The sequence below is a fragment of the Rhinolophus sinicus genome, chromosome 17 (assembly GCF_057876585.1).
Source record: "Rhinolophus sinicus isolate RSI-liver-muscle chromosome 17, RSI-T2T, whole genome shotgun sequence".
NCBI lineage: Eukaryota > Metazoa > Chordata > Mammalia > Chiroptera > Rhinolophidae > Rhinolophus > Rhinolophus sinicus.
In genome coordinates, this window is record NC_142517.1 from 151137757 (window position 1) to 151163859 (window position 26103).

The 26103-nt window shown below is 36.1% G+C and overlaps 1 protein-coding gene across 1 annotated transcript in view; it reads right to left on the minus strand.

The window, feature by feature from the left end:
* The window catches only part of PLA2R1 (phospholipase A2 receptor 1), a 103435-nt gene that overhangs the window by 39180 nt on the left and 38152 nt on the right, over window positions 1-26103 (minus strand). The window contains exons 10-14 of the mRNA XM_019727258.3: window positions 22234-22346; window positions 15509-15678; window positions 4699-4901; window positions 2680-2825; window positions 120-204 (exon numbers count right to left, since the gene is read on the minus strand). Of these exons, the coding sequence (XP_019582817.3) occupies window positions 120-204; window positions 2680-2825; window positions 4699-4901; window positions 15509-15678; window positions 22234-22346 (717 nt within the window). The remainder of the gene's footprint in view (window positions 1-119; window positions 205-2679; window positions 2826-4698; window positions 4902-15508; window positions 15679-22233; window positions 22347-26103) is intronic.

Sequence of the window (26103 nt, forward strand, 5' to 3'; positions counted from 1 at the left end):
GGGTCCGAATCATGGGAAATACACTCATTATTTCCAAGTTCTTTTGGTTGGTTTGCCAAGTGGTTCCAGGGCCACTTGTTTTGAATTCATTTCCTTTTCTTTGGCTTGAAAAGACTTACAGGAGTTCCATCAGACCACTCCCAAGAGTCAGCATTCAGTGGGTTTCTTTTATTAAATCCAATCCAGAACTGCCTTTCTTCTGTCCTGTGAAGAGAACAAAAATGTGGCCTTTCCTATTGAACCCATAACATTATGAAAAAGGTTCAAGTAAGTATTTGTATGTGCAGGAAATAACTGATGCTACTGGCAGGCCTGATGAAGTCAAATAAACATTTATTCAACATTTCCTCTGTGCAAAACATGAGGTCTGAAATGAACTGAGAGGAGATTTAGCCAGAACTTCTATTTCTCTTGGTTTGTATGGGGAACTCATACATATGCCATTGGGGAAAAGTCAGCCCATGTGGAGAACATGGCTTCCTCATGTCCATTAGAAATGGCAGCACCTTTTAATCAGGACAAGAACACATGAAAGCAAGTTGGCAAGCAATTTTGGAACTTCTCTTCCCTAGAGAACTTCTTAGTACTTTACTCTACTTTGATTTGTTGCTCTTTTGTCGCATGTTCATGTATTCTCTAAAGGTTAATCATCACCCCCCCCCCCCCCCATTTAATAAAAGGTACATGACAGTTTGGCTTTTTGGATTGTTTACAGATCCCAATGGAAATGTTTCCACAGTGAATCAGTCTGAGGCACAGTAGATTAACTTCAGCAGTCACCACCCAGTTAGACTTGGAGAGAAGCCCCACAGAGAACCATCCTCCTTCCTATTAGGCGGAAGGACAAACATATCACACCACAGAGTACTCAATAAATCAAGCAATTATACAACAAGCCATCTCACTAAGATCGTTTTCTGAGAATGATTTTGAAGAATTAAAAATGTACAAGATTCAGAAGTCACGACAGATGCTTTATTTTCCTTATGCAGAGAAACAAGCTAATTTTGAAGCACCCCTACTTGGATATTTGAGCTCCTCTGCCCAGAAGATAAAAATGAATGTAAAATGTGACTTAGAAAATCCAAGAGATCACTGGGGCCCGGTTGGTCACTGCCATGTTTATATTTACGCTCTTACACGTACGCTGCAGAAAGGTGGACATGCTGCCTCATGGTTAAGCCAGGCATATTAATCTCAACGTCCTAGCTTAGAAATCCACGTACTCTCCCTGTACTGAGCACTTTTTCTTTCTTTTCTCACTGAAGTCAGAATTCTACAGTTTTCCTGCTATATACTGGCTCCTAGAAGATGAATTAGTATTTATTTTCTCTCTATCAATTTCCTAAAATTGTATAATTCCTAATAATGCAATGTAATAATATAAACAGTAAAATAGAAATAGAAAAGCAGTGCCGTAGGAAGGAGAAATACATATGCTAACTATGAGAACTGGTTTATTTGCTATAACTAAGCATCAGATTTGGCTGAACTCCCTGGTAGTCAGGGCAAAAGTAAAACATATATTATATAGCTTTTGTGATTAGGTGCTGAAGATTAAGGACTTGATAGATGGTTGGCATTAAATTCTACTAGACATTCCAAGTGTGAGAACCTACATAGATAGAAATGACATAATGATATCTGATCTTATGGAAAAGGTGGAAGCAGTTTGCCTGTGGTTGTTCCATACACCAAAGCTCACTATATACAAGTAGGCAAGTATGCTTTGCAAAGGGCTAAAATCATGAAGCAAAGTTACAGCTTCAAACAACAAAGATTATTATGTACTCCTCGGACTTGTGGCCCCACTCCTAGCTAAAAATCCAACTAAACTGGAAGCTTCTTGAACTTTTCTTGAGCCTCGCAGAATCTTGATTCAATAGCTCTGATGTGAGACCGGAGGACTGTATGTTAAAAGGTGGCCCAAGAGAGAATGTGATCAGCAGCAGCCAGGTTTGGGAAACACGGTCAGCATGTCCTGCAGAGACTAGCAGTTCCATGGGATATTGAAAAGTGTTCTCAGAAAAAGAGTTCTGTTGTTAAAGAAAGTGATTCCATCTAGAAGTTTTTACAAAGCTAATGTATGTGGCAAATTTCCAAGATTGTACATTGCTTTGCAAACATTTGACCACAAGATCCCCCTTTTTCCCCCCACAGAGTACTCTGTAAGACTCACTTTGGGAGATGGTATCAAAGACTCCCACCTTGAAGGTCAATTTTGTAGATTCTGGGGATTCAAACCCAATAGTTTGACCTTACATATTAACATTCATATGGTATATACACATACTATTTACTATACTATATACATACCATATACATACCATATACATATACTATACTATACTATACTATAGTACTATAGTACTATACTATTCATACATATACTATATCTATACCATATATATATATATCATATGTATATGATATACATATACACAGTATATATCCATATATATGATATATATATCGTATATATATAAACACACACATATATATATATATATATATATATATATATATCACATATATATCATAACTAGTGGCCAGTTGGTTGTAAGCTTGAAACAAATACTTGAGATTTTAAACAAATATTTGGGATACTCGTTCCTAAGTAGCCATTACTGGGGGACGAAATATTTCATTGCAATCTTTTCAAAATTAATAAGTATTTACCGATTGAATTTTGAATGTAAAAGCTCATTCACAAAATCCTCTTCCTCAATATGGGCAAAGCTTGCAAGATGAGCTCCAAATTCTGCACAAAACACTTCAGCTTCTCTCCACGTTCTTTTCATCAAGATTTTTTCACTATGAAATACCTGTATAGTAAAAAAAAAAAAAAAAGTTGACATTGTCACACATAACGTAAGGCTGTTTAATTATAGGCAAGAAAATAATAGTAATGTAATTGTTGTCATTATTCTTTATTAAAAGCTTGACCCAGTAGGGAGAAATAACACTTACTGAACTAGATAGAATGTGTATAGTCATTATAAAACTATTATCTCATTTTATCCTCAAAACAAATTTATGAGGAGGATATGATAAACGGTTTTATCAATGAGCTCCTTGAGGATTCTTTGTTCTTTTTCTCCTACATTTCCTGAACTGGCATATATGAGTCCCTTAATAAATGTTTCTCAAGCGATGAGGAGAGTCAGGCTAAGACAGTTTACAAATTTCAGGTCACACAGCTACCAACCAGCAGAGTTAGGATTAGACCCAATATTCCTTGCTTCCAGGGTCCATGAATTTCCATCCCAACAGACTGCCTTCAGACAAATTAGAATTGGCTGAATGATCATGAATCTGGCTGACTCATGAGAAATGAGACCTGGCACCTAGGGCAGGTATATTTCTAGGGTCTTTGCGTCTTAACTGTGCCTAAATTCTGTCCTCATTTCGGCTGTCCTTACAGTAGCAGGAAGAAGTCAGTGAAATGTAGAGTCTGCTTTGGACTTTAAGATTAAGAGTGAGGGACAAAATACCCAGAGCTCCCGGTCCTGGGCCTCTGCACTGTCCTCATGCTTAATGGCCCAACACGAAGCCTGAGCTTCTGGAGCCAACCTTCACCATGCTCTGATTTGCTGAGACCAGAATGAATAGGTTTCCCAGTCCTGTGGACCATAGCACAGCCTTTCCATCTTTTAAATTATATGTCAAAACTTGCCTCCTCTGGGAATCTTTTCTCAAATCACTTTAAATTAATAAATCCTACTACCATGCCCATTAAATACACCATACATTTGTTGACATATCAGGGTGATATATAGTACAGAAAAGCACTGGACTGGGAGTCCCAAAATCCGAGATTTATTCCAACTTTGTCAATAAATAGTTGTGATCTTAGGTAAATTACTTCATCTCACTAGCCTCAGCTTACTCATTTCTAAGGTTTGACTTACTCTGTCAAAACTCTGGGCCTGTTATTCCATGAATTTAATGGAGGTTTCTATACCTGTACATTTAAATTGAGTACATTCACAGGTGTTTCACACCATCTATGAGACTTCAATATCTCTAGAGATAGAAGCTAACTTCATTCAGTTTACACGTGCTTGTGTACCAGAGAATAACTTTCTCCCATCATTTTGGAAATCACTAATTACAAAATGAACCAACGATTAAACCAACAAAAAAAACCCATTATATTTTTTAAAATGTATTTCTGACATGAAGATTATAGGTACTGATTTAAACCTAAGATCTACAGTTGATTTGCAAAAAGACAGTTCTTCCCATATATATTATATATACACACACATCAACTATATATATTAAATTAATAATTTTTTGATCTTCAGGTATCTGGCAAGCAGCAAAAGCTATCCTTAGCAGGAAAATGGTATTATTCCATAAGAAGGACTTTATTCATTTGCTTACACATGATATGAAATTGCACCATTTTCATACCCAATGAGTGTCTGCCTCATTCATTTGTATATTCAATAAGAACAGTATTGATTCAGACTGTGAATCAATCTTCATGAGGAGGATTTCAGTGTCACCGGGGATATCTCAATCTCTTGGCTAAAACATCATTTTGGAATATAACTGAAAGGATAGAGACAGTCAATAAATATGAATTAAGCACCTGCTGTGTGCCAGGCACTGTTCTGGACTAAAATAATTTGGGATACATGGACAAAGTTGAAATAATGTTGGTCCCATTGAGAATGCCCTTGGCATCACCTTGAAACAGCTGGCCAGGCCAGGCTTTGACTCCCAGTCCAAATAGCAGGGGTGAAAGGGCCATCTCTCTTTACGCTCAGTTTTCTCCCAATTTACCACCGGCTGTTTGCACAGGGACATGGCCTTAAAGTGTCTACAGTCCTTCACTTCCCAGCGGCCAGGTGGACTCCTTCCTCTCATGACAACACAGCCACCACTGTAGCCTAAAAGCGGAAAACAACACTTTTAATACCAGATAACTAGAGTATTTTGTGCTCTGAAGACAGCTCTTTAGAGTGTTGAATAATTGACATCTTACAATAAAGCACCCAGACAAGAACAGTAAAGATGAAAAAGGGTGCTTTATTGGCATGGTCGTCTCATTTCTCTTCCTCTCTAGAGAAAAGAATAGAAGATGGGAAAGTGAGAGAAGAGAAACTGTGAAGCTTGAAATTTGGACACTTTGAGCTCAGATGGCAAATGATGGGAAACTAGGAGCAGTTCCAACTTGAAATTGAAATATTTCCTATATCTCATCAAACACCAACATCCCTCTACTTTGAATTATTGAGCTTTTTAACTGTGCGGGAAAAAGTTTAACTCATCATTTCTTGAGCACCTACCCTGTACACTATATACTGTGAAACCCCATTGTGAAAAATCCACAATGAAAACTGCATAGTACATATCTTCTGAGAAATAGATTCAACAGGAAAAAAATACGTAAGTGATGGATTCAAGGTAGTCGCAAGGTACACAGCAGAAAACCAAGCTGTAAACCATGTGAAAGTAGAAGGATGAGATAAATTCCAAATGGGGTGAAACTCTGGGGACAGGAGTGGGGAAAGACATCAAGGAAAAGGGAACGGCCATCTAGTTATGGACAAAGCTCCGTTTTATTCTTTTCTGCATGTTTGAACACTTTGGCAAGTAAAACATTTTTCCATAGAAACAATATCTAAGTTGAGTTAAGATCCTCAAGTTTATCACCAAATCTGTACAATTCTTCAGACACCTAAAAAACAAACTTCAGATTTCAGCGAATAGTAGAAAACAATTCCAAAAGTAAAATAAAAATTGGAAAGAATGAGCTTCTTGTTTTCTCGAATCCAGAGTAATCATCTAATTCACTAAATCAACATTCAACAAAAACAAAACAAAAAAATGTGCATCTACATCTATATACAAGGCTAGGCTGTATATTAGCTGCTAGAGATAGAAGGACAGCACAAAACAAAACAAAAAAACCCCAACTCTTAGTTTAGTGTGAACTTATTAATTGCAAGAAATAGAATTTGTAAAGTGCTATAGTAACAATGTGTATGTTCAAATCTCTGTGGGAGACTTCAGACGGACATGGAATCTGCCTGGGGATGTCAATAAAGGATTTGCAGGAATTGACATCTGAGCTGAGTTTTGCAGGATGGGAGGGAGAAGAGTTTTCAAGGGGTACTTAGAAAGAGCAAGTGATGATAGCTGACTTGTGATGATTCTAGACCTAAAGGCACTTTTAAAATATAGTCACTTGGTACTGGATATTTGTCTTTCTTAATTTCCCTTCAGCAGTAATGGTTTCATTTTTTTGGTGTTTTTTTTTACGTACACGGTAACTGGCATTATCCTTGTCAGCCATGTTTTGGTTGTTTTATGCTGACAGAAAGACTAACGAGAGGGAAAATGAAGAATGAGAGAAGTAAAAAGACAGATAAGATGTACAAAGAGCCTCTCCTAAAGGAATGGAGAAGTTTGTGAAATAGAGAAGGAATACGGGAGCTAAAGAACAAGTTCTTGTGTCTTCAACAATCCTGGGTTCACACTGGATATCACAGGGAGAAGACAGTTCCCATCCACAAGAAGGTCACAGTCCTGTGTGCACATGCGCACTGATGCATCAGAGAGCCACAACGGTGAAAATGACTAGTCCTAAACGAGGAAACACAATTAGTATGACTCATTCCGAAGAAAAGAAAGTCAAGGGAGAGTTGGTCCAGACAAAGGCCATCAGTTAGTTCCACTGAACAGAACAGCTGGTTAGTGTTAAAGATGGAGGTTTGCGGGACAGGGAAGGGGGAGAGATTATAGCATGCAACTGCAACTTGCCATGAATGGAGCTTGGCAGTCCTGTTGAATGTACTTTTGAAATGCAGCTCACAATCCGGCGGGGTTGTGAACAACAGAGATGCTGTATGATCTGTGTGATGAAGTTCTATTAAAATTGAACTGTAGAAATCCATGTGGAAGCTCAAAACGTAATATACTAATGGAGTTGCTCTGGTCGAAAGAGAAGGGAAACCATGCACTCCCACCTGATTCCCAATCCTTCCCTTTCCAGCAGCCTTTGATTTAGAGCCTGAAGTCTGGGGTTCCAGTCCCAGCACAAATATTTAGTAACCTGAAACTCGAACAGGTTATATTAATCACAAAAGAGCTTATTTAAAATATGAGGATACTAACCCATTTTCTTCTCTTGGGTTTGCATGAAAAGCAATGACATGATGCATTTGAAAGCATGCTGAAAGATATGAAGGGCTAAAAACCACCCCTAAGATGTTAGTTCTATTCTTATTTTGGCTGTTTTCATTACAAAAGCTGGGACTGTGTAGCATGAGTTCTGCCTGCACATTCAAAGAATTTTTTAAAAGCTTGAATCAGCAAGTTTAAAAGTAACACACTTTTTTGTTGGTCTTGCATTTTGTCTTACTTTCCCACATCAGACAATGATTAAATAGCTTTGGTTTTAGATACTATAGATATTCAACTCATCTTCATTAGTGGAGGAGATGTTTGTGGCCAGCTATGAAGATGAGAAGTGCTGCAGGAGTGTTATTGGTATTCTAAAGTGGTTAACTTAATGGAACATTTGACCCAAATTTTGGAATCTCAGCCTCAAAGAAGCAGTGAAGCAGTGTAATAAAGGGAGACTGGGCTGCAGGAGATATAAACCGAATTTATAATCCTCTATTGTGGGGGTGCTTGCAAAGCCAAATAACAAGGGTAGGGTGTTCTCCCAGAGAAATTATTTTCAAATTTGATAACTCATTTCCCATTGGAGAAGAAAAACGATCAACCTATTCCACAGCGGTAAATCTCACATTTAAGGTAGTTCTCCTTACCTGCCTTTTCCTCCCTCTACCCCTTTTCACTCTCTCCATCAAAATGAACGGGCTTTCAGTCAATTAAGATATTTCAATTCACAATTCTAGTCTCTTCCATTTTGCAAAGCTATCTAACCGTCTGAGATGAACTGAGCTGGGAAAGCCTCTACCTTCCAACTCTCTTGCCAGATACCTGAAAACAAAATCTATTTTTGGCCTCAGGGCCAGGAGGGAACTGTAGCTGAGCCTTCAGAGTCGCTAGACAATTATTTTACTTGAGTCTGTCTAGTTATTTTCTCATTCTCTGCTAAGAACCTATTCACATCCTTACCTTTGAAGTCCTCTGCCCTACCCACCTTCCTTCTCCATGGGGAAAAGTGAAGCTATTGGGGTAGGGAAGGTGAGATTTTCAGGAGTGCTGTATATCTGCCAGATACCGTGCTAGGCATTTTATATGGTCTTTTCCGTGTTGAACTTCAAAAACTACTGGAGGCAGATGGATATGAGTATCTACAGTTTACAAATGGAAAAACGGAGGCGTAGAAGCTTAGCAACTTGCCTAAGGCCACATACTTAGTGAGGATTTGATCTAGAAATTGAAAGCAGATTTACTTGAATCTAGTATGAAGCAATGCTAAACGTACAGAGTAGGCGGACACTCAAATATTAATACTTGTTTAATGAATGATTAAATAATCCCCTCAAATAATGTGCCTCCATTTCCATGGAGCTCGGTCATTTCCCTGGTCATGTTTTCTCCTTCGTGTGGCTACAGCACATGCTTGACGATCTATTATCACATCTTTACCTTGTATAACAGTTACTCGTATTATTATGAAAAGATTACACAAAGCACCATTGGGTGCTCAGAAATGAGGCTCAGTTTGTCCTCATTTATGTCATGGTTCATTTCAAAACTCTGATGAGCCTTAATGTTGTTGATTGGTCTATCTCGCTGCTGGCTGGACAGGCTTTTTCTTATTACTCCTCACGCTGAGTAGGGCACTCTCAAGGAAACAGGTCTGGCTGCGATCCCGTTCTTTTTTCTTGTCACTGGCAGAAGATTTCCACTGACTTGGGACAATTGGGGAAGTATGAGTGACAGATGCCTTTTCTGCAGTGGTCCCTAGCTCTAGAAACCCAAACCTGAGCCTGAGTTAGGGATGGAGGCAAAATAGTGATTTCAAAGTGTTTCTTTTTCTCTGTACAGATAGCTATGAAACTCTAACACTTTTGACTGTCTTGACAAGTACGTACTCATCTGTTGTTCTGTTTTTCTTTTTTCACCATTGAGTAGAATCCATTTATATTGACTCTTTAATCTACGTACAAGGTACATTTTAGTTTCTATGCATTAGCCTCTCCCTAAATGAAAAAGGCCCTGTATATCATTTCCCCTTTTATCAGTGGCACTAGTTAGTAAGGATCAAAACTGTATTTACTGTTTTACCCGAATAATTATTTCTCTCAAAATACCAAGTTCCAAAGAGTCTCTTTGTTGTTGTTTTTTAAATAAAAATAGGCGAGTTTCCTAACGTTCTGAGAACACGGAATTTGGGCATGAAAGAAAAGAAATACAGATATAAGATGGGTTAAGCAAAAACCTTATAGTCCTGCATTCAAATTGGAAGTTTCTGTTTGAACTCCAGAAGTATTTCATCTTACACACACACACACACACACACACACACACACACACATATTTTTCTAGCTCTGTTCATTGAAATGGCCTAGAAACAATAACAAACCAACAAGCAATGAGCACTCCTATGCCTGGATTGTGATATTAAAACAATGCCATTTCACATTAAGACGAACCAGGCATCCATAAAATGGATGTTTCTAGGTCTAGAGGAGAAACGTACATCTTGTCATACCAGATAGCAGGGAAGCTATCAAAGGCTGCTCGTGTTACATTAAAAGGACTCAGGAGGTAGTGCCTGAGATTTTCATTTTCATTAAAAAGGATAATAATTGTAGTGGATTAAAACACATGAAATATATTTACAACCCTTACTTCATAGTAATACTAAAAAAACCAAAAACCTGTTTGGTCACTGTTGCAGGATGCTAATAAACAAATAATCATTTAAAAAAACTAGTAAAAGGAAAGAATTAGGCATTTATTCTGCTTTTCCTATAAAAACTGTATCACAAAGTAACCAAAAATTAATTGAAAGAAATTATATCTTTATAAAAATATACTGCCCCAGCTATGAAGAAAAAAACTGTTCATGAATCAATGGCTCTAGGAAGTGATCATTAATGGCTGCCAACATTGCAAAAAGTGAGAAAATTAGACAATATATGCTTCCAAAGAGAACATACAACTAACTACCTAGGAAATGTTCTTTCCAGAAAAGATAAGAAAATTTGAATTGAGTCAGACCTCTGATTCTAACTTTTTAAAAATGAACATGTCAATTTTATGGAAAAAAAAAAGAAGTAGAGTAACACATTAAAAACATATGGAGATACAATCAAAAACGTCCAGAACATAGGAAACTCTACAGCACAAATAACCCATTTGCATCAACAAATAAAAAAATAAAATGCAGGGGCAAGGAAGAGGGAAACCTAGAGATTTTAGGAGATTTATCAACTAATTGCAGTGTGTGAACCTTTTTTGGATCCCGATTCAAACAAACTGTAAAATACATTATGTAACACCTATGAGTCATTTAGAAATTTGAGCATTAACTGAAGTTTTTGTGAATTATAGTTCATTACTTTTAGGTGTGATAATGGTATTCATGTTTTAAAAAAAGGGAATCTTTATCTTTTAGAGGTAATAAAAAATATTTATGGATGGAACAATATAATGTCTGGGATTTGCTGTGAAACAATATGTGAAATGTGGCAAGTGGGTGAGGGTATAGATGGAACAAGATTGACCATGAATTGATAATTGATGACATTGGTGACAGGTATATGGTGGTTCATTATACTATTTGGAGAACATAATATAAAGTTGAAAAAATGGCAGAACTATGATTCCACCACAGATTGAGTATTTTGATGGTATGACATAAGGAGAGAGTCTTGGCCGAGTTTATGAAAAGCTGCAGCCTTCCTGTTCAAGGGTCAATTTATATAGTCAGTCTGGGCTGGATTAAGATTCTGACATGAGGACTAAGCTAATGGATTTTTTTTTTTTTTTTTTTTTTTTTTGTGACAGGCAGGAAAAAATGTGATTTAGGATGGTGTTTCTGCTAACTGCAATTTAAAAGAAAAAAGGAAACACAGGGGCCTTTATTTTGCTATTTTCTTTAAAAAAAAGAAAAAAGATTTACATTTTCATCTTATTCAGAGACAATTTAGTCAATGTCAATCAGCATGAGCAGCCAAACTGAGCATCACGGTATTATTTTTGCTTCAGGGAAAAGAGAAAAAGAGTAGTGCCACTCAAATAAATTACAGCAGAAATTTATGAATGACAAGGAGCTCTGCTTCAATTTCAGTTTTTAGACATCCAAATATGCCTCAAGGTAGGGAACATTAAAAACCAAGAATTTTATCTACTCAAAATGTATTAATTTATTTTGACAGGTATAGACATTCTTAACAAAATTCCAAAGTATATTAGAAATGATACCTGAGTTGTTTCTTTCTTTTCAGTAAAAGTGTGACATAGAACTTTACTATTCTCTGCATTTTAATAATATTCATAGATCTGAAGAATAAGGAGGTTGTTTATTGAGTGAACTGGGATGTCTCTTATTTAGAACTATGGAAAATTACCAGTTTCTATACAAATTTCCTAAACTAATGCTTACGCACAAAAAAACCTAATTTGTCTTAAGTTCACCTTGCATACATCTTTAAAAAGTACAGTGTTTAAAACAGTAATAAAATATGTATTTTAGAGCATTTTAAGTTCATAGGAAAATTGAGTGGAAAGTATAGACTTTCCTTATGCCCCCTGCCTCCACATACACAAAACCTCTCCCTCTATTGACATCCCCTACTGCAATGGTACATTTTTGTTAAAATCGGTGAACCTGTATTGACACATTATTATCACCCAAAGACCATGGTTTAAATTAGGGTTCACTCATGGTGTTGAACATTCTATAGGTTTGGATAAAGATATAATGATATATCTACCACTGTAGTATCATATGGAATAGTTTCACTGCCTGAAAAATTCTCTGTGCTCTGACTATTCACTTATCCTTCCTCACTAACCCCTGTCAACCACTAATCTTTTTATTGCCCCCATAGTTTTGCCTTTTCTAGAAGGTCATGTGGTTGAAATCAAACAGCATGTAGCCTTTTCAGATTGGCTTCTTTCCCTTAGTAATATGCATTTAAGTTTCCTCCATGTCTTTTCATGGTTTAATAGCTCATTTCTTTTTAGCACCGAATAATATTCCATTGTCTATATAGGCCATAGTTTATTTATCCATTCACCTACTGAAGGACATCTTGATTGCTTACCCGTTTTGGCAATTATGAAGAAAGCTATAAAAATCCAAGTATGGGTTTTTGTGTGAATGTGTTTCTAATTCATTTGGATAAATATCAAGGAGTGTGATTGCTGGATCATATGGTAAGAATATGCTTAGCTTTGTATATATCTCCAAACTGTCTTCCAAAATGGCTGTACCATTTGGCATTCCCACCAGCAATGTATGAGGCATTCCTGTTGCTCAGCATGCTAGTTGGCATTTGGTGTTGTCAGTGTTTTGGATTTTGGTCATTCTAGGAGGTGTATAGTGATATCTCATTGTTGTTTTGACCTGCAATCTCCTAATGGCATATGATCTTGAACACATTTTCATATGTTTACTTGCTATCTATATATCTTCTCTGTCTAAGGTCTTTTGTCCATTTTTACACTGGGTTCTTCATTTTCTTGTTGAGTTTTAAGAGTTTTTTGTATATTTAGGATATACACATCTTTTATCATGTGTGGTTTTGGCAAATATTTCCTTCTGGTCTATGTCTTGTTTTCTCATTCTCACGACACCATTTTTCTCAGAGCAGAAGATTTTAGTTTTGTTTTTTTTTTTTTTTTTTTAATCTATGAGGCATTTTCTTTTTTTTTTTTTTTCTTTATTTTAAGTCAAGTTGTTGTCCTTTCAATCTTAGTTGTGGAGGGTGCTGTTCAGCTTCAAGTTGTTGTCTTTTCAGTCTTAGTTGTGGAGGGCACAGCTCAGCTCCAGGTCCAGTTGCCGTTGCTAGTTGCAGGGGGCACAGCCCACCATCCCTTGCGGGAGTCGAACTGGCCACCTTGTGGTTCAGAGGACACGCTCCAACCAACTGAGCCATCCGGGAGCTCAGCGGTAGCTCAGTTCAAGGTGCCATGTTCAATTTTAGTTGCAGGGGGCGCTGCCCCCTTGCGGGACTCGAGGAATTGAACTGGCAACCTTGTGGTTGAGAGCCCACTGGCCCATGTGGGAATCGAACCAGCAGCCTTCGGAGTTAGGAGCACGGAGCTCTAACCACCTGAGCCACCGGGCCGGCCCCAGAAGATTTTAGTTTTAATGAGGTGCAGCTCATCAATTATTTCTTTCATGGATTGTGCCTTTAGTGTTGTATCTAAAAAGTCCTTGCCATATTCAAGGTCATCTAGGTTTTTTATTATGTTTTACTCTGGGAGAATTATAGCTTTACATTTTATATTTAAGCCTATGATACATTTTGAGTTAATTGATACATTTTGAGTTAATTCTTGTGAAGGGTGTAAGGTTTGAGTTGAACATAATATTCTTTTATTATTCTTTCAGTGTCCATGGGATCTGTAGTGATGTGCCTTCTTTCATTTATAATTTTAGTAATTTGTGTCTTCTCTCTTTTTTCTTAGTGAGCCTGGCTAGAGGCTTATCGATTTAATTAATATTTTCAAAGAATCAACTTTTGGTTTTATTGTTTTTTTTTTATTGATTTCCAGGTTTCAGTTTCATTGATATCAGCTCTAATTGTTATTATTTCTTTTTTCTGCTTACTATGAATTTAATTTGTTCTTCTTTTTCTATTTCCTAAGGTGGAAGCTTAGATTATTGCTTTTAGATTTTTTTTCTAATATATGCACTCTGTGCTACAAATTTCCCTCTAAGCACTGCTTTCTCTGCATCTCACAAATTTTGATAAATAGTAATTTATTTTCATTTAGTTTAAAATATTTTAAAATTTACTTTGGGATTTGTTTTTTGACCTATATGTTATTTAGAAGTTATTGTTTAATATACAAGTATTTGGGGATTTTCCAGCTATCGTTTTGTTATTGATTGCTAGTTTAATTCCACTGTGGCCTGAGCAGATAGTGTGATTTCTATTCTTTTAAATTTGGAAAGGTGTGTTTTATGGCCCAGAGTGTGATCTATCTAGGTGAATGTTCCACATGAGCTTGAGAAGAATGTGTAATCTGCTGTTGTTGGATGAAATAGTCTATAGATGTCAGTTATATCCAGTTGATTGATGGCACTGTTGAGTTCAGCATTATCCTTACTAATTTTCTGCCTATTAGATCTGTCCATTTCTGGTAGAGAAATGTTAAAAATCTCCAACTATAATAGTAAATTCATCTGTTTCTCCTTGCAGTTCTATCAGTTTTCCCTCACGTATTTGACACTGTTGTTAGGTCCATACACATTAAGAACTGTTATATCTTAGACTACTGACTCTTTTATCATTATGTAATATCCTTTTTATCCCTGAAAAATTTCCTTGCTCTGAAGTCTATTCTTTCTGAAATTAATATAGCTCTTCCTATTTTCTTTTAATTAATGTTACAATGGTATATTTTTCTCCATCCCTTTACTTTTAATCTATATGTGTCTTTATATTTAAAATGGGTTTCTTGTGGACAGCATATAGCTGGATCTTGTTTTTGATTCTCTTCTACAATCTCTGTCTTATAATTAGTACAATTAATCTTTTGACTAATTGTATGTTTGATATATAATAATTATCATATTATAATAATATTTATCTTTCCTCAGGGAAGCACCTGAGGTCTCTAATCCATTTCCTCTAGATAAAAATTTAGCGGTAACCTGCTGCCTGTCATCTGTTGGAGTAGCCCTGATTGAGATCCAAAGGCAAGAAAGAGATCAAGGCATTCGAACAGAAATTCTCTTTGAAGCAAAGAGGTGTTAGGTCTAGGTTGGTGTCTTAAGCTTAACACAAGGGCTAAAAACTTGTTCCACGGGACTGGTTCTAGTGTAGGTTGTGGCTAAAGCCATTAGCTTCTCAGGAACTGGCTAACCTGGCACAGTTGCATGCTTGGGGATCCAGAGCTGAGCTCATAAGGGTGAACGAACAGAGCTGTAACTCTGGAATCCTGTTAAGGTAACACAGAAGTCCATGGAGGAGAGGGACGAACAAGAATGTTACCTAAGTAATGGGTCATCATTCCTCAGCAAAGACACATGGCAGTGGCAGAACTGATTAGATGTGCCCACATGTGCCCATTCACTGTGAATTATCACAAACTATCCTGGTATTATTGGAAAGAATTTAGGAGGGAGAAAGTAGACTTGGGCTAATAAAGACATGTGTGGTCTTGAGCAATGGATTTATACCTTGAACATGTCACATGACTCATATGGATTATATTTTTAAAAATGACCAGCTATGTGTCATCCTCTGAGAACCTGTGGTAATTGTTTTAATTGATTTAGGCATTAAGGAAACATTAAGGAAGAATCAAAGGAGGTGGACCAAGGGGTGAAAGGAATTTGGGGCAAAAAAACAGGAGGGAGAAATGGTGTCACTGTTCCTTTACTCACGGGGCTGATGTGCATTCCAGTGTGTGAACTGCACCGGCTCAGATGTCTGCCCTGCTGTCCTCCATGTATATTCTCCTGTGTCATTTTGGTCTTGAAGGGCTATCCAAAAATAACTGTCTTTTGTTTTTACCATACTACTGATCAAACTGGTAATAAATGCCTGTTCAAACCTTAAAAAAGGAAAAAGGAAATGGTTATAGTAAATTTCTGGGCAATAAAAAAATGTCATTAAAACATAATGTGGTGCACAGAATGGCACCAGCATAAACACAAGAATTCTTTAGAACATGGAGCAGAAAAATACCGGAGGACTCTAATATGTTACTAATAAATGCCAAATGTCAGTGCAATTTGCAGAAAACACAAGCGAGGAGAATTTGAGTCTTACAGGCAGGGCTTAATTCTTTCAAGGCATAGAGTCCACCTCCAGTTTCGAAGTGTAGGTGGTAAAGTCCACAAAGCCAGGATTAATACATTTCTGGCGCAACATGTGCCCTATTTTGTAATTAGGTCGCACAGCACGCACCATGTCATAACCTGCATGAGGTGAAGGGTTGGAAGGCGGGAGAAGGAAGGATATAATGTTTTTCTGAATGAGTATCTGCCAACAGAGTTTACATGCACCCACCCACCACATTTGCTTGGTGAAAATGGAACAGAGATTGGAGTAGCAACTTTATGTCTCCCAAATCAATTTGTTCACAGGCACATGGAGTCCTCGGCTTATTCAAATGTGTTCAGATGTGCACATTCACTGAAGATAAATTTAAAACCCTAGGAACGAACTCAAGGAAGTACACCCAGTAACATTTCCCCCAAACAGCTGAATAAGTTAGTGTTCATTGATTGGTGGCAATGGTCCGTCCATTCCCAACATGAATGCATCACAAGCAGAATCTAGAAAACTTGTAAATAGTCTTTCACATGACTACCTAAAAAAGGGAATGTGTTCAAATTTACGTGGCATCGAAATATTAAGCTAACTTGGAAACTATCTTGAAAATTTTAGTTTCAATACATATAAAGTTTTCATCCCGTTTTGGATTTTTTCATTACCATGAATCCTTAATTTGCAAACGGATGCAAAAGCAATGGGGTCATTCAAGAATAGAAAAGGCTCAAAAGAAATAGGGGAGGAAAAGAGAAATGAACATAAAGGCGTAAAATTTTAAACAGCCTTTGCCCAGCACCAGCAGCAGTTAGTGGTCTTACGCATCCATGACACTCATCTTCGCAGAGCATATGGACTCTCAGGCTTTAGTAAATGTTTTTACTAAAGCATGCAGGTACTCTATTAATAATCTGAGTAGCACACATTTGAATTTAGAAAAGTTCTTTTTTAACCAGATTGCAGTGACAGATCCTATTTAAATGTACTTCGAAAGGACGGTATATAAAGGTCAACATTATCTCCATGCTGTTGTAATTTTCCATACCCTTCCATTGGTTCATGCTCTCATAATAGAGACTACTTTTCCTTCTCCCCTCGGAAGCAGAGTAGCACATTACCATGCCCAGCTCGTGCCTGAAACTGCTGTGCTAGGAGGCCAGCAAAGCACTGCAGCATGGCGGCTATGGCCAGGACCACCATTCACTGTGCTGGTTCACACCCAGGGGGCATTTCTGGTTCTTCTATTACCTTGTACTATGTGTGTCATTTGTCTAATAATGGAGAGAAATAACGTTGTCTGCGAACTTGGCCTCTGGTATCATTATTCATGACAACATTTTGCTTTTGTCACTTGTTGGTTTCAGATTTAGTCCATTCTGATTTATTTTTTCTCCATTTATCATTTATGCTTAAAACAATAGAAACCTTCTGCTTTTCCGTTGTCAGGTATATCTTTTAAGTAGTTGCATATAATACTCATACCTAACATCCTAAAACCTTCAAATCAAAACAGGACTATAGTTTTCTTGGTCCAGTTTAGAAGATGGCATTGTTAATAAAGAAATTCAGCAAATATACCTTTCTTTTCAACCACATATTCTAAGTAATTAACTCTGGATAACAGCAAGCAATCTCTTGAGTATCTGTTTCCAACTGATAAAGAAACAAGAGAACATTTTATATTCTTTACCACTCTATTTGTTTTCAAACACTAAAGTGTTGTGAAACTCTGGCTTACACTAATAGAGCAGATGACTTTTAAAGTCTTTACTGGCTTTTTGTTTTACAATCTTCATTTGAGAATACTCCAGACTTTTATAACATCTGGCCTTTTTGTCTGTTTTCACTGAGATTGTTTAATTCAAATATGATTTAAGGAACAAAAAATAACCATATGTACGTATTTTTATATTATTATTTTAACCAGGATAAATGTTATCTCTAAGGAATTCAGTAAACATTTTTTGTTATTCTTTAGAAAAACAAATGATAACATATTTTGCTGCATGTACCTATTTATAAAATCAAATTTTGTAGGGGAATAATTCTTAAAATTGGAAAGAAATTAAATTTTCCAGTCAACTCATTAAAAACATTAAGAAATAAAATGTGTGTTTTTAGTGTAAGAAAGAAAAATATGTCTTAAACTTCCATCAGTTTGACAAGAAAGTGTTGTTCATAGTGCTAAACATTAAATTTTTAATTTAAAAATGCAATTTGAAGACAGCAATACATATTTTTGGTAAACATTGACAATTTTTTTATTTCAAAAAAACATTTTTTTCTTTTCAAAAGTGTCTACTTCAAAGGAGGTATTTTATATTTAAATCTCTAATTGAATATTGTATTTTTCATCAGTTTATCTATATGTAGCTGAAAAAAGATGTGTTTTTTTTTTGCCTGTGAACATATTAGAACTTAGCAGACAGCAGTACTGTAATAATTGTGTTTGTATTACCTAAACAAGAGAATGGAAAAAGCAATGCATTGGAAGTAGCTTTACTAGAGAGCTATTTCAACTAAAAGCAAAAAAAAAAAATCACTGTGGTAGTCTTTATATATATAACGATCCTATTAGAAGGAACTCAGTTTTGAACTGAGTAATTGCAATTGGATTTCTCCCAGTAACATAACTGTTAACATTTTATGCCATTTTTAAATAAATGACTCAATTTCTAAACTAATATAAAAATGATCAATTTCTTTCTCTTTCTTTTAATAAAGAATGGAAAGAGAATATCAGTAGTTTTAAAATGGGAGACACACATCCTGATCATTATTGCAAGAAGTTTCTGGTGGTATTCTTCAAGAACTAGAAATGTTAATTTTTGGATATTGTTTCTTGCAAAAGGCTAGAAGAGAAATATAGACTTAGAAAATATACTTAATATATATACAAAAACTAAACCTGGAGGAACAAATGTCAAAGTGCTAATGGTGGTTACCTTTGGGAAGCAGAATGGGATTGGTTGGGAAGGGGAAAGAGTGGAGGTGAGGGTACGCTTTCACTTTTTAGTCTACTTTCTCCTGGCTTGCTTAAATTTGTGCCAATGATAATGTTTTTATTGTATACTTTTTTATTATATACTTTTTAAAGGGGTAATTAAAATCTGTTTTTAAAAAGAAAGTTAACTGCATTCTACAATAAAACTTGTTAGGACTGACAAATTCAGTAGAAATGCAGGATACAAAGTCAACAAATCAGTTGCATTTCTATATACTAACAATGGACAATCTGAAAAGGAAGGTATAACAACAATTCCATTTATAATAGCATCAAAAAGAATAAAATACTTGGGGATAAACTTAACCAAGGATGTGAAAGACTTGTACACTGAAAACTACAAAACATTGTATACAACAAAAGAAGACACAAATAAATGGGACAACAGCCCATGTTCACGGATTGGAAGACTTATTCTTAAAATGTCCATACTACCCAAAGCAATCTACAGATTGAATGCAATCCCTATCAAAATTCCAATGATTTTTTTTTTTTTTTTGCAGAAGTGGAAAAAATCCATCTTAAAGTTCACATGGAATAGCAAAAACAACGAAAAAGAAAAACAAAGTTGGAGGTCTAACACTTCCTGATTGCAAAACTTACTAAATAGTATAGTAATAAAAATGGTGAAGTACTGGCATAAAGACATATAGAACAATGGAATAGAACAGAGAACCCAGAAATAAATCTTTACATATATGGTCAAGTGATTTTTGACAAGGGTGCCAAGACCATACAATGGAGAAAGAACAGTATTTTCAACAACCATGCTGAGGAAACTGGATGTCCACCTGCAAAAGAATGAAGCTGGATTCTTTATAAAAATTAATTCAAAGTGGACCAAAGACCTAAAGGTAAGAGCTAAAACTATAAAACTCTTCAAAGAAAACTCAGGGGGAAAGTTTCATAACAGTGAATTTAGCATTGGCTATGATACCAAAAGCACAGGTAACAAATAAGAAATACATAAATTGGACTTAATCGATATTAAAAACTTATGCACATCAAAGGACACTATCAACAGAGTATAAAGGCAACCCAAAGAATAGGAAAACATATTTACAAATTATGTATCTGATGAGGGATTAATATTCACAATATTCAAAGAAATCCTACAACTCAGTAACAGAGAACAAACACTCCAATTAAAAATTGGACAAAGGACTTGAATAGAGATGTCTCCAAAGAAGATATACAGATGCCAATAAGAGCATGAAAGATGCTCGATATCACTAATCATTAGGGAAATGCAAATAAAAATCACAATGAGATACCACTTCACACTCATTAAGATGGCTATTTATAAAAAAAAAACACACAAAAAAACCCCAAAACAAAAACCAAAAACAGAAAAGAACAAGTGTTGGCCAGGATGTGGAGGAATTAGAATGCTGTGGGAATGCAGAATGGTGCAGCTGTGATGAAAACAGTATGGCTGTTTCTCAAAAAATTAAAAATAGGTTTATCATGTGATCCAGAAATTCCATCTCTGGGTATATTACCCAAAAGAATTGAAAGCAGGGATCTGAAAGATCTGTACATTCGTATTCATAGCAGCATTATTCACGATAGCCCAAAGGTGCAACACATACTATTGATGGATGAATGGATAAATAAATTTGGTGTATACATACTATAGAATATTATTCAGCCTTAAAAAGGAAGGAAATTCTGACATATGCTACAAGATTGATGAACCTGGAGGACATTAGGCTAAGTGCAATAAGCCAGGCACAAAAGGACAACTAGTATATGATTCTACTTATGAGGTAACTAGAGTAGTCAACCTCATAGAAACGGAAAGTAGAATGGTGGTAACCAGAGGCTGGGGGCAAAAGGGAATAAGCCGTTATTGTGTAATGGGTACAGGATTTCAGTTTGGGAAGATGAAAAAAATTCTGGAGATAGATGGTCGTGATGGTTGCACAACAATGTGAATGTACTTAATGCTACTGAACTATAGACTTAAAAATGGCAAAAATGGTAAATTTTATGTTATGTATATTTTACCACAATAAAAAAGTTAACTGCAAAATTGTTTGGAGGTTATGGTGGCTGCAGGAGAATAACAGAGCTGACATATGTTTGAAAATCATGCACCCTTAAACCGAGGATAAAATGAGATATTACAGGATTTGTAACTTTTGGAAAATTTTCACAAAATTGAATATCATTTGGATTATTTTGTACCAAATATTCCTTGACTGATTGATTCAAGATTTAGATATACATGTATTTAGGTAAGTATCCATGGTAACTTTGGAACCCAAGCTCCACATTCGTGCTGTCTGGAATAAAAGTGGCCAGGCCTGAAAAAATATGGTAACATCAAGCAAATAAAATTCTGTTATCCAACAATAAGGGTCTGTTTTTCTTCCCCTCTCTATTCCACAAAGTGTTAAAAGTCCTAGCCCGGGAGCAGTTACCAGATAACAAAAGAAATAAGTAATTTGTAGCAGGTGGTTCTAATTGTGCCTATCAAACCTGTCGCTCAATTGTGCAGAAGAGTGGAAAATCAATTAGCAATTACAAGCTTGGGTACTGGTGAGTGACAGGAGTGTCTTAACTCAAACGGAAATCAGTAATGGCAGAAAATGATTACCAGGGCTGCCAGCGGACACTCCTGGATCTGAGGAGACTTTCCATCTACTGCCCAACCTTCTCAGACAAAAGATGGTGTTGGAAAATATTCCAAGATGTATTATCACTCAAAGAATTGTACAATGTGGGTCTTTTTTTCTAACCTGTTGGGGTCTAAATGAATAAAAATCAGGAGCATGGCACCTTTCCTTCCCTCAACTTGCATGTCCCATGTTGGAGTCACTGCTCTGGATGTAGACATGTTTGCAGAGCAGTGCATATGAATGCGATATGCCTGAAAGAGATGCCTCACTGGGGTGAGCGTGTGGTACCCCGGGATCTTGGCTGGTGACTGAGTTGCCAGCACAAGTCACTTGGGCAGAACTGGGAGGCTGAGGCTGGGACAAAAACAAACTTACGTATGCCATAGTTCTGCTTTAGAGTTGGTCCATACATAGTACTTGGAAGATAAAATCTAATACAATTGAATATAGTAGCAAGCTAGATAACTAACACATGTTTATAGAAAGTAAAAGTCATCTTAAATTTTACTATTTGTTACTCAAAAATCAATTTAGGAATAACATAGCATGATTTTAATTCATCTCAACAAATACTTTAAAAAATTTAATACGCTAATGTACAGTACTCTTTAGATTTTGACAAGTTACTGCTTGTGGCGAGATTTTATCATTCCCAGAGCCCTCAGGTCAAAGCAGTCACGTTTCTGATAGAAAATTTCTACTTTACCTGTTTGTAATGGTTACAAGCGCAGGAGGACAGTAATAACCACTGGAGGCGTGGTCAAAGCTTCGCAGGATGGTGTCAATTTTGTAACAGAATCCACCATGTCTCTCCCATCCCTCAGAAAACAGGAAACAGAAAATTGAGGACATCATCTGATTTAGTTCAACAGCAAAAGATCTTTTTATTTGTGTATTCTCATTTACCACTTACATTACTTTCTCTTCTGACCCACTCCAAACTCAAAATTTGAATTTTTCTTGACATCTTTATATGTATTCTATCTGGTAATGCCATTAGCTACAGTCACTTCTAGATTTATTTAATTCTTGAAACCTAAAAGTTTTAATATACTTAAAAGCTTATATATACCACAACTTCTTTATCCATTCATCTATCGAAGGACATTTTGGTTGTTTCCATGTCTTGGCCACCGTAAACAAAGCTGCAATGAACACACGTGTCTTTACGGATAAATGTTTTCAGATTTTTTGGGTAGATACCCAGGAGAGGGATTGCTGGGTCATATGGTAATTCTATTCATAATATACACAATGGAATACTATTCGGCAGTAAGAAAAGATGAAATAGGACCATTTGTGACAATATGGATGGATCTTGAGATTATAATGCTAAACAAAATAAGTCAGACATAAAAAGCAGAGAACCATATGATTTCATTGATATGTGGTATATAAACCAAAAACAACAAAAGAACAAGAGAAACAAATGAGAAACAGAAACTCATAGACACAGACAGTAGTTTAGTGGTTACCAGAGGGTAAGGGGGGTGGGGGGTGGGAGATGAGGACAAAGGGGATCAAATATATGGTGATGGAAGGAGAACTGACTCTGGATGGTGAACACACAATGGGATTTCTAGATAATGTAATACAGTACTGTACACCTGAAATCTATGTAACTTTACTAACAATTGTCACCCCAATAAACTTTAATAAAAAAAAACCCCGAAAAACTTAAAAGCTTAAAAGCAAATGAAAATAAAGGGGCACTTTCTCAAAATATCTTTCTCTCTCTTTCTCTCTTTCTCTCTCTCTCTCTCATACACACACACACACACACACACACATACACACACACACACACTCACACACACAGTTTAAACATATAGAATTTCAAACAAATGGTTCCTACAGACTGGTAGAAATTAAAGAATGTTGGTTTTGAAGACAGAATGCATGGGTTTGAATTCTGGCTCTACCCCCGTGTGACCTTATCTAATCTCTCCGTGTTTTAATTTCCTCCTCTGTAAAATGGGGTGGCATTGCATCCATGAGGCTGTTGTGAAAATCAAGGGAGACACACAGGCAGAGACCTTAGAATAGAGACAGAGACTTAGCATGAACAAAGAGGACAGATGGATCTAGGCCATGGTGTATATTTTTTCAACTTTCATACTACTTATTTCATGTTATACCACTGAGATTCACTGAGGTTAGGGACTTGGATAAAGTCACTGACGAGTGGATAAGCTGACCTGGAACCCAATTCTGGTGCAATCCAGGATGGTCTTGGCAGGATTATAATGCATCCAAATAGAAATTGCCCAAAATATATATATTTTTGATAAAGAGTACTCCTAAATCAACTGGCTAACCTTTTAGAGAGAAAGAAAGCAAGCTTTGGCACTCAGACAAAACAGTGACAAATGTGTGGTCCGCAGCTCAGCTCTGGGAGCAATGAAGGGTGGCTCTATTCTTTAAAATCATACAATATAGGAGACATGCATTCATCAGTCTCCTGTATTTCAACCGAGTTATTTTAGTTCTTTTTCTTTTAATATTATAAAATCACATCATTTATATCTATTTTTACATATTCACCTGTGTTAAAATATACTTCATTTTGTGCCATGCCATTGCTTGCCAGAATTTGATCAGATATAAAATGATTTCTGCTATATTTCTTGGGAAAGGTCTCCATCTTGCAGTAAATTAAAGAAAACCTTATTTTAGAAATTAGCTACCGTGTTTCCCCGAAAATAAGACCTAGCCAGACAATCAGCTCTAATGTGTCTTTTGGAGCAAAAATTAATATAAGACCTGGTACATATTATATTATGTTATATTATATTATAATGTTATGTTATGTTATATTATATTATGCTATATTATATTATGTAAGACCTGGTCTTATATTATAGTAAAATAAGACTGGGTCTTATATTAATTTTTGCTCCAAAAGACACATTAGAGCTGATTGTCCGGCTAGGTCTTATTTTCGGGGAAACACGGTATTTTAGCTCAGAACATATGGTTAAATGAGGTGTGGATCACAGGAGTTCCACATTCAGCCAGCCAGGATGTGCTCTGAACTCACTGCCTTAATATCTCCCGCAACCTTGTCTGTGTGAGGAATTGACAGCTGCGGCCAGAGCCCCTCCGTGCATCACTGCAGATGGGACAGGGAGGTTAGACTGCTTTTGCATCTGGAAGGACAGGTGGAGGAAGCCTGACAATTTGACTTTTCTGACAAAGTAGTCTTTCTTCATTAGTAGTTTTTAGATCACAGGCCACTTAGCAAAACAAAAAAATCCAAGAACTGAACGGGCTAAAGAAATGTGGCCTAGTAATAACCAGAAAAACAAAGGCTCTTTGCTACAAGCCTTTGTCCACATAATGAAAGTGGGAAGAATAATTGATGGTATCCGTGAATATCCTTTGTATCTGAGGTGCCGTTTCACTTTGAATGAAATCAGGTGATGATGACAACACTGAAACAATTGCTTATATTGTGCAATCCCCAAAAAAGTGACTTGGAGAGAAAAATAAATCTCTTTTTTTTTGCTTGGAAATGATCAAGACTTATTGTATAAATTGATTTTGTATATGCAGACTGTTTAGAAAATTATATTGAAGCAATTGGCTAAAAGAAAGGAACCTTTTGAAACCATACGCATAGGATGCATAAAGAAATTAACGGGAATTTCACCATAAAGTTAGAGAACCGGGTCTGACCTTAGAATTAAGGTCTAGCCAGAAAAAGGAAGCAGTGTAAAAACATTTGAATAAAACATCCGTTCTGTTTCTGCTATGTAAGAAGTGAATTGCCCTCTCAACACAAAATATGTTGAATTGACTTGAAAGCCACAGTAAGAAGTTTTTTTCATATTTCTGTTCAGTTAGAGATTAGATCAGTGATCAGCTATAACTAATTCAGGAACTGTAATCATTAGATAAAATGTTTGGTAACATGTCAGCTATGGCATGTGTATTGTTAAGCTAGAATATGAAGAGTAATTCACATGTTTACACATTGATTAATGAATAAAATGCAGTTTCTGAAGAGATGGGTCATTGTTTAATTAGAACATAAATAATTGGATTAGAAGAGAAAATAATTAAAGCAGAACAGCATAAAAACCTAGTTTGGGAAAGTGTGTGTGTGTGTGTGTGTGTGTGTGTGTGTGAGAGAGAGAGAGAGAGAAAGAGAGAGAGAGAAGGCATGTGTTGAGGACACTAAGAGGATTTTTTTTGATAGATTTTTTTTGTAACTTTATTGTAGGATATAAGTGTATTTTAAGAAATTTAAAACAATTTTCTACCTTATAAGTTTAAACCTAAAGTCTTAAGTATTTTTTTATTACTTAATGTACTGAAAATACTTTATTACTTAAAATACTAAAGTACGTTTTACTATCTGTTTCCCAAATAATAAATATTTTGCAAACATGCACTTGTCTCCAATACTGTATTCTACTCAAATATTTAAGTTTGAGAAAAGCGAACAGGAAAACAAGACTTTGGAAGCAGAAATTCACTCTCTGGCTCAAAGGAATGCACCATTTTCACTCTGACATCCCACGGGAAGATGATGAAAACCTTAAGTGAGACAGGGCATTGCATGACAGCCACT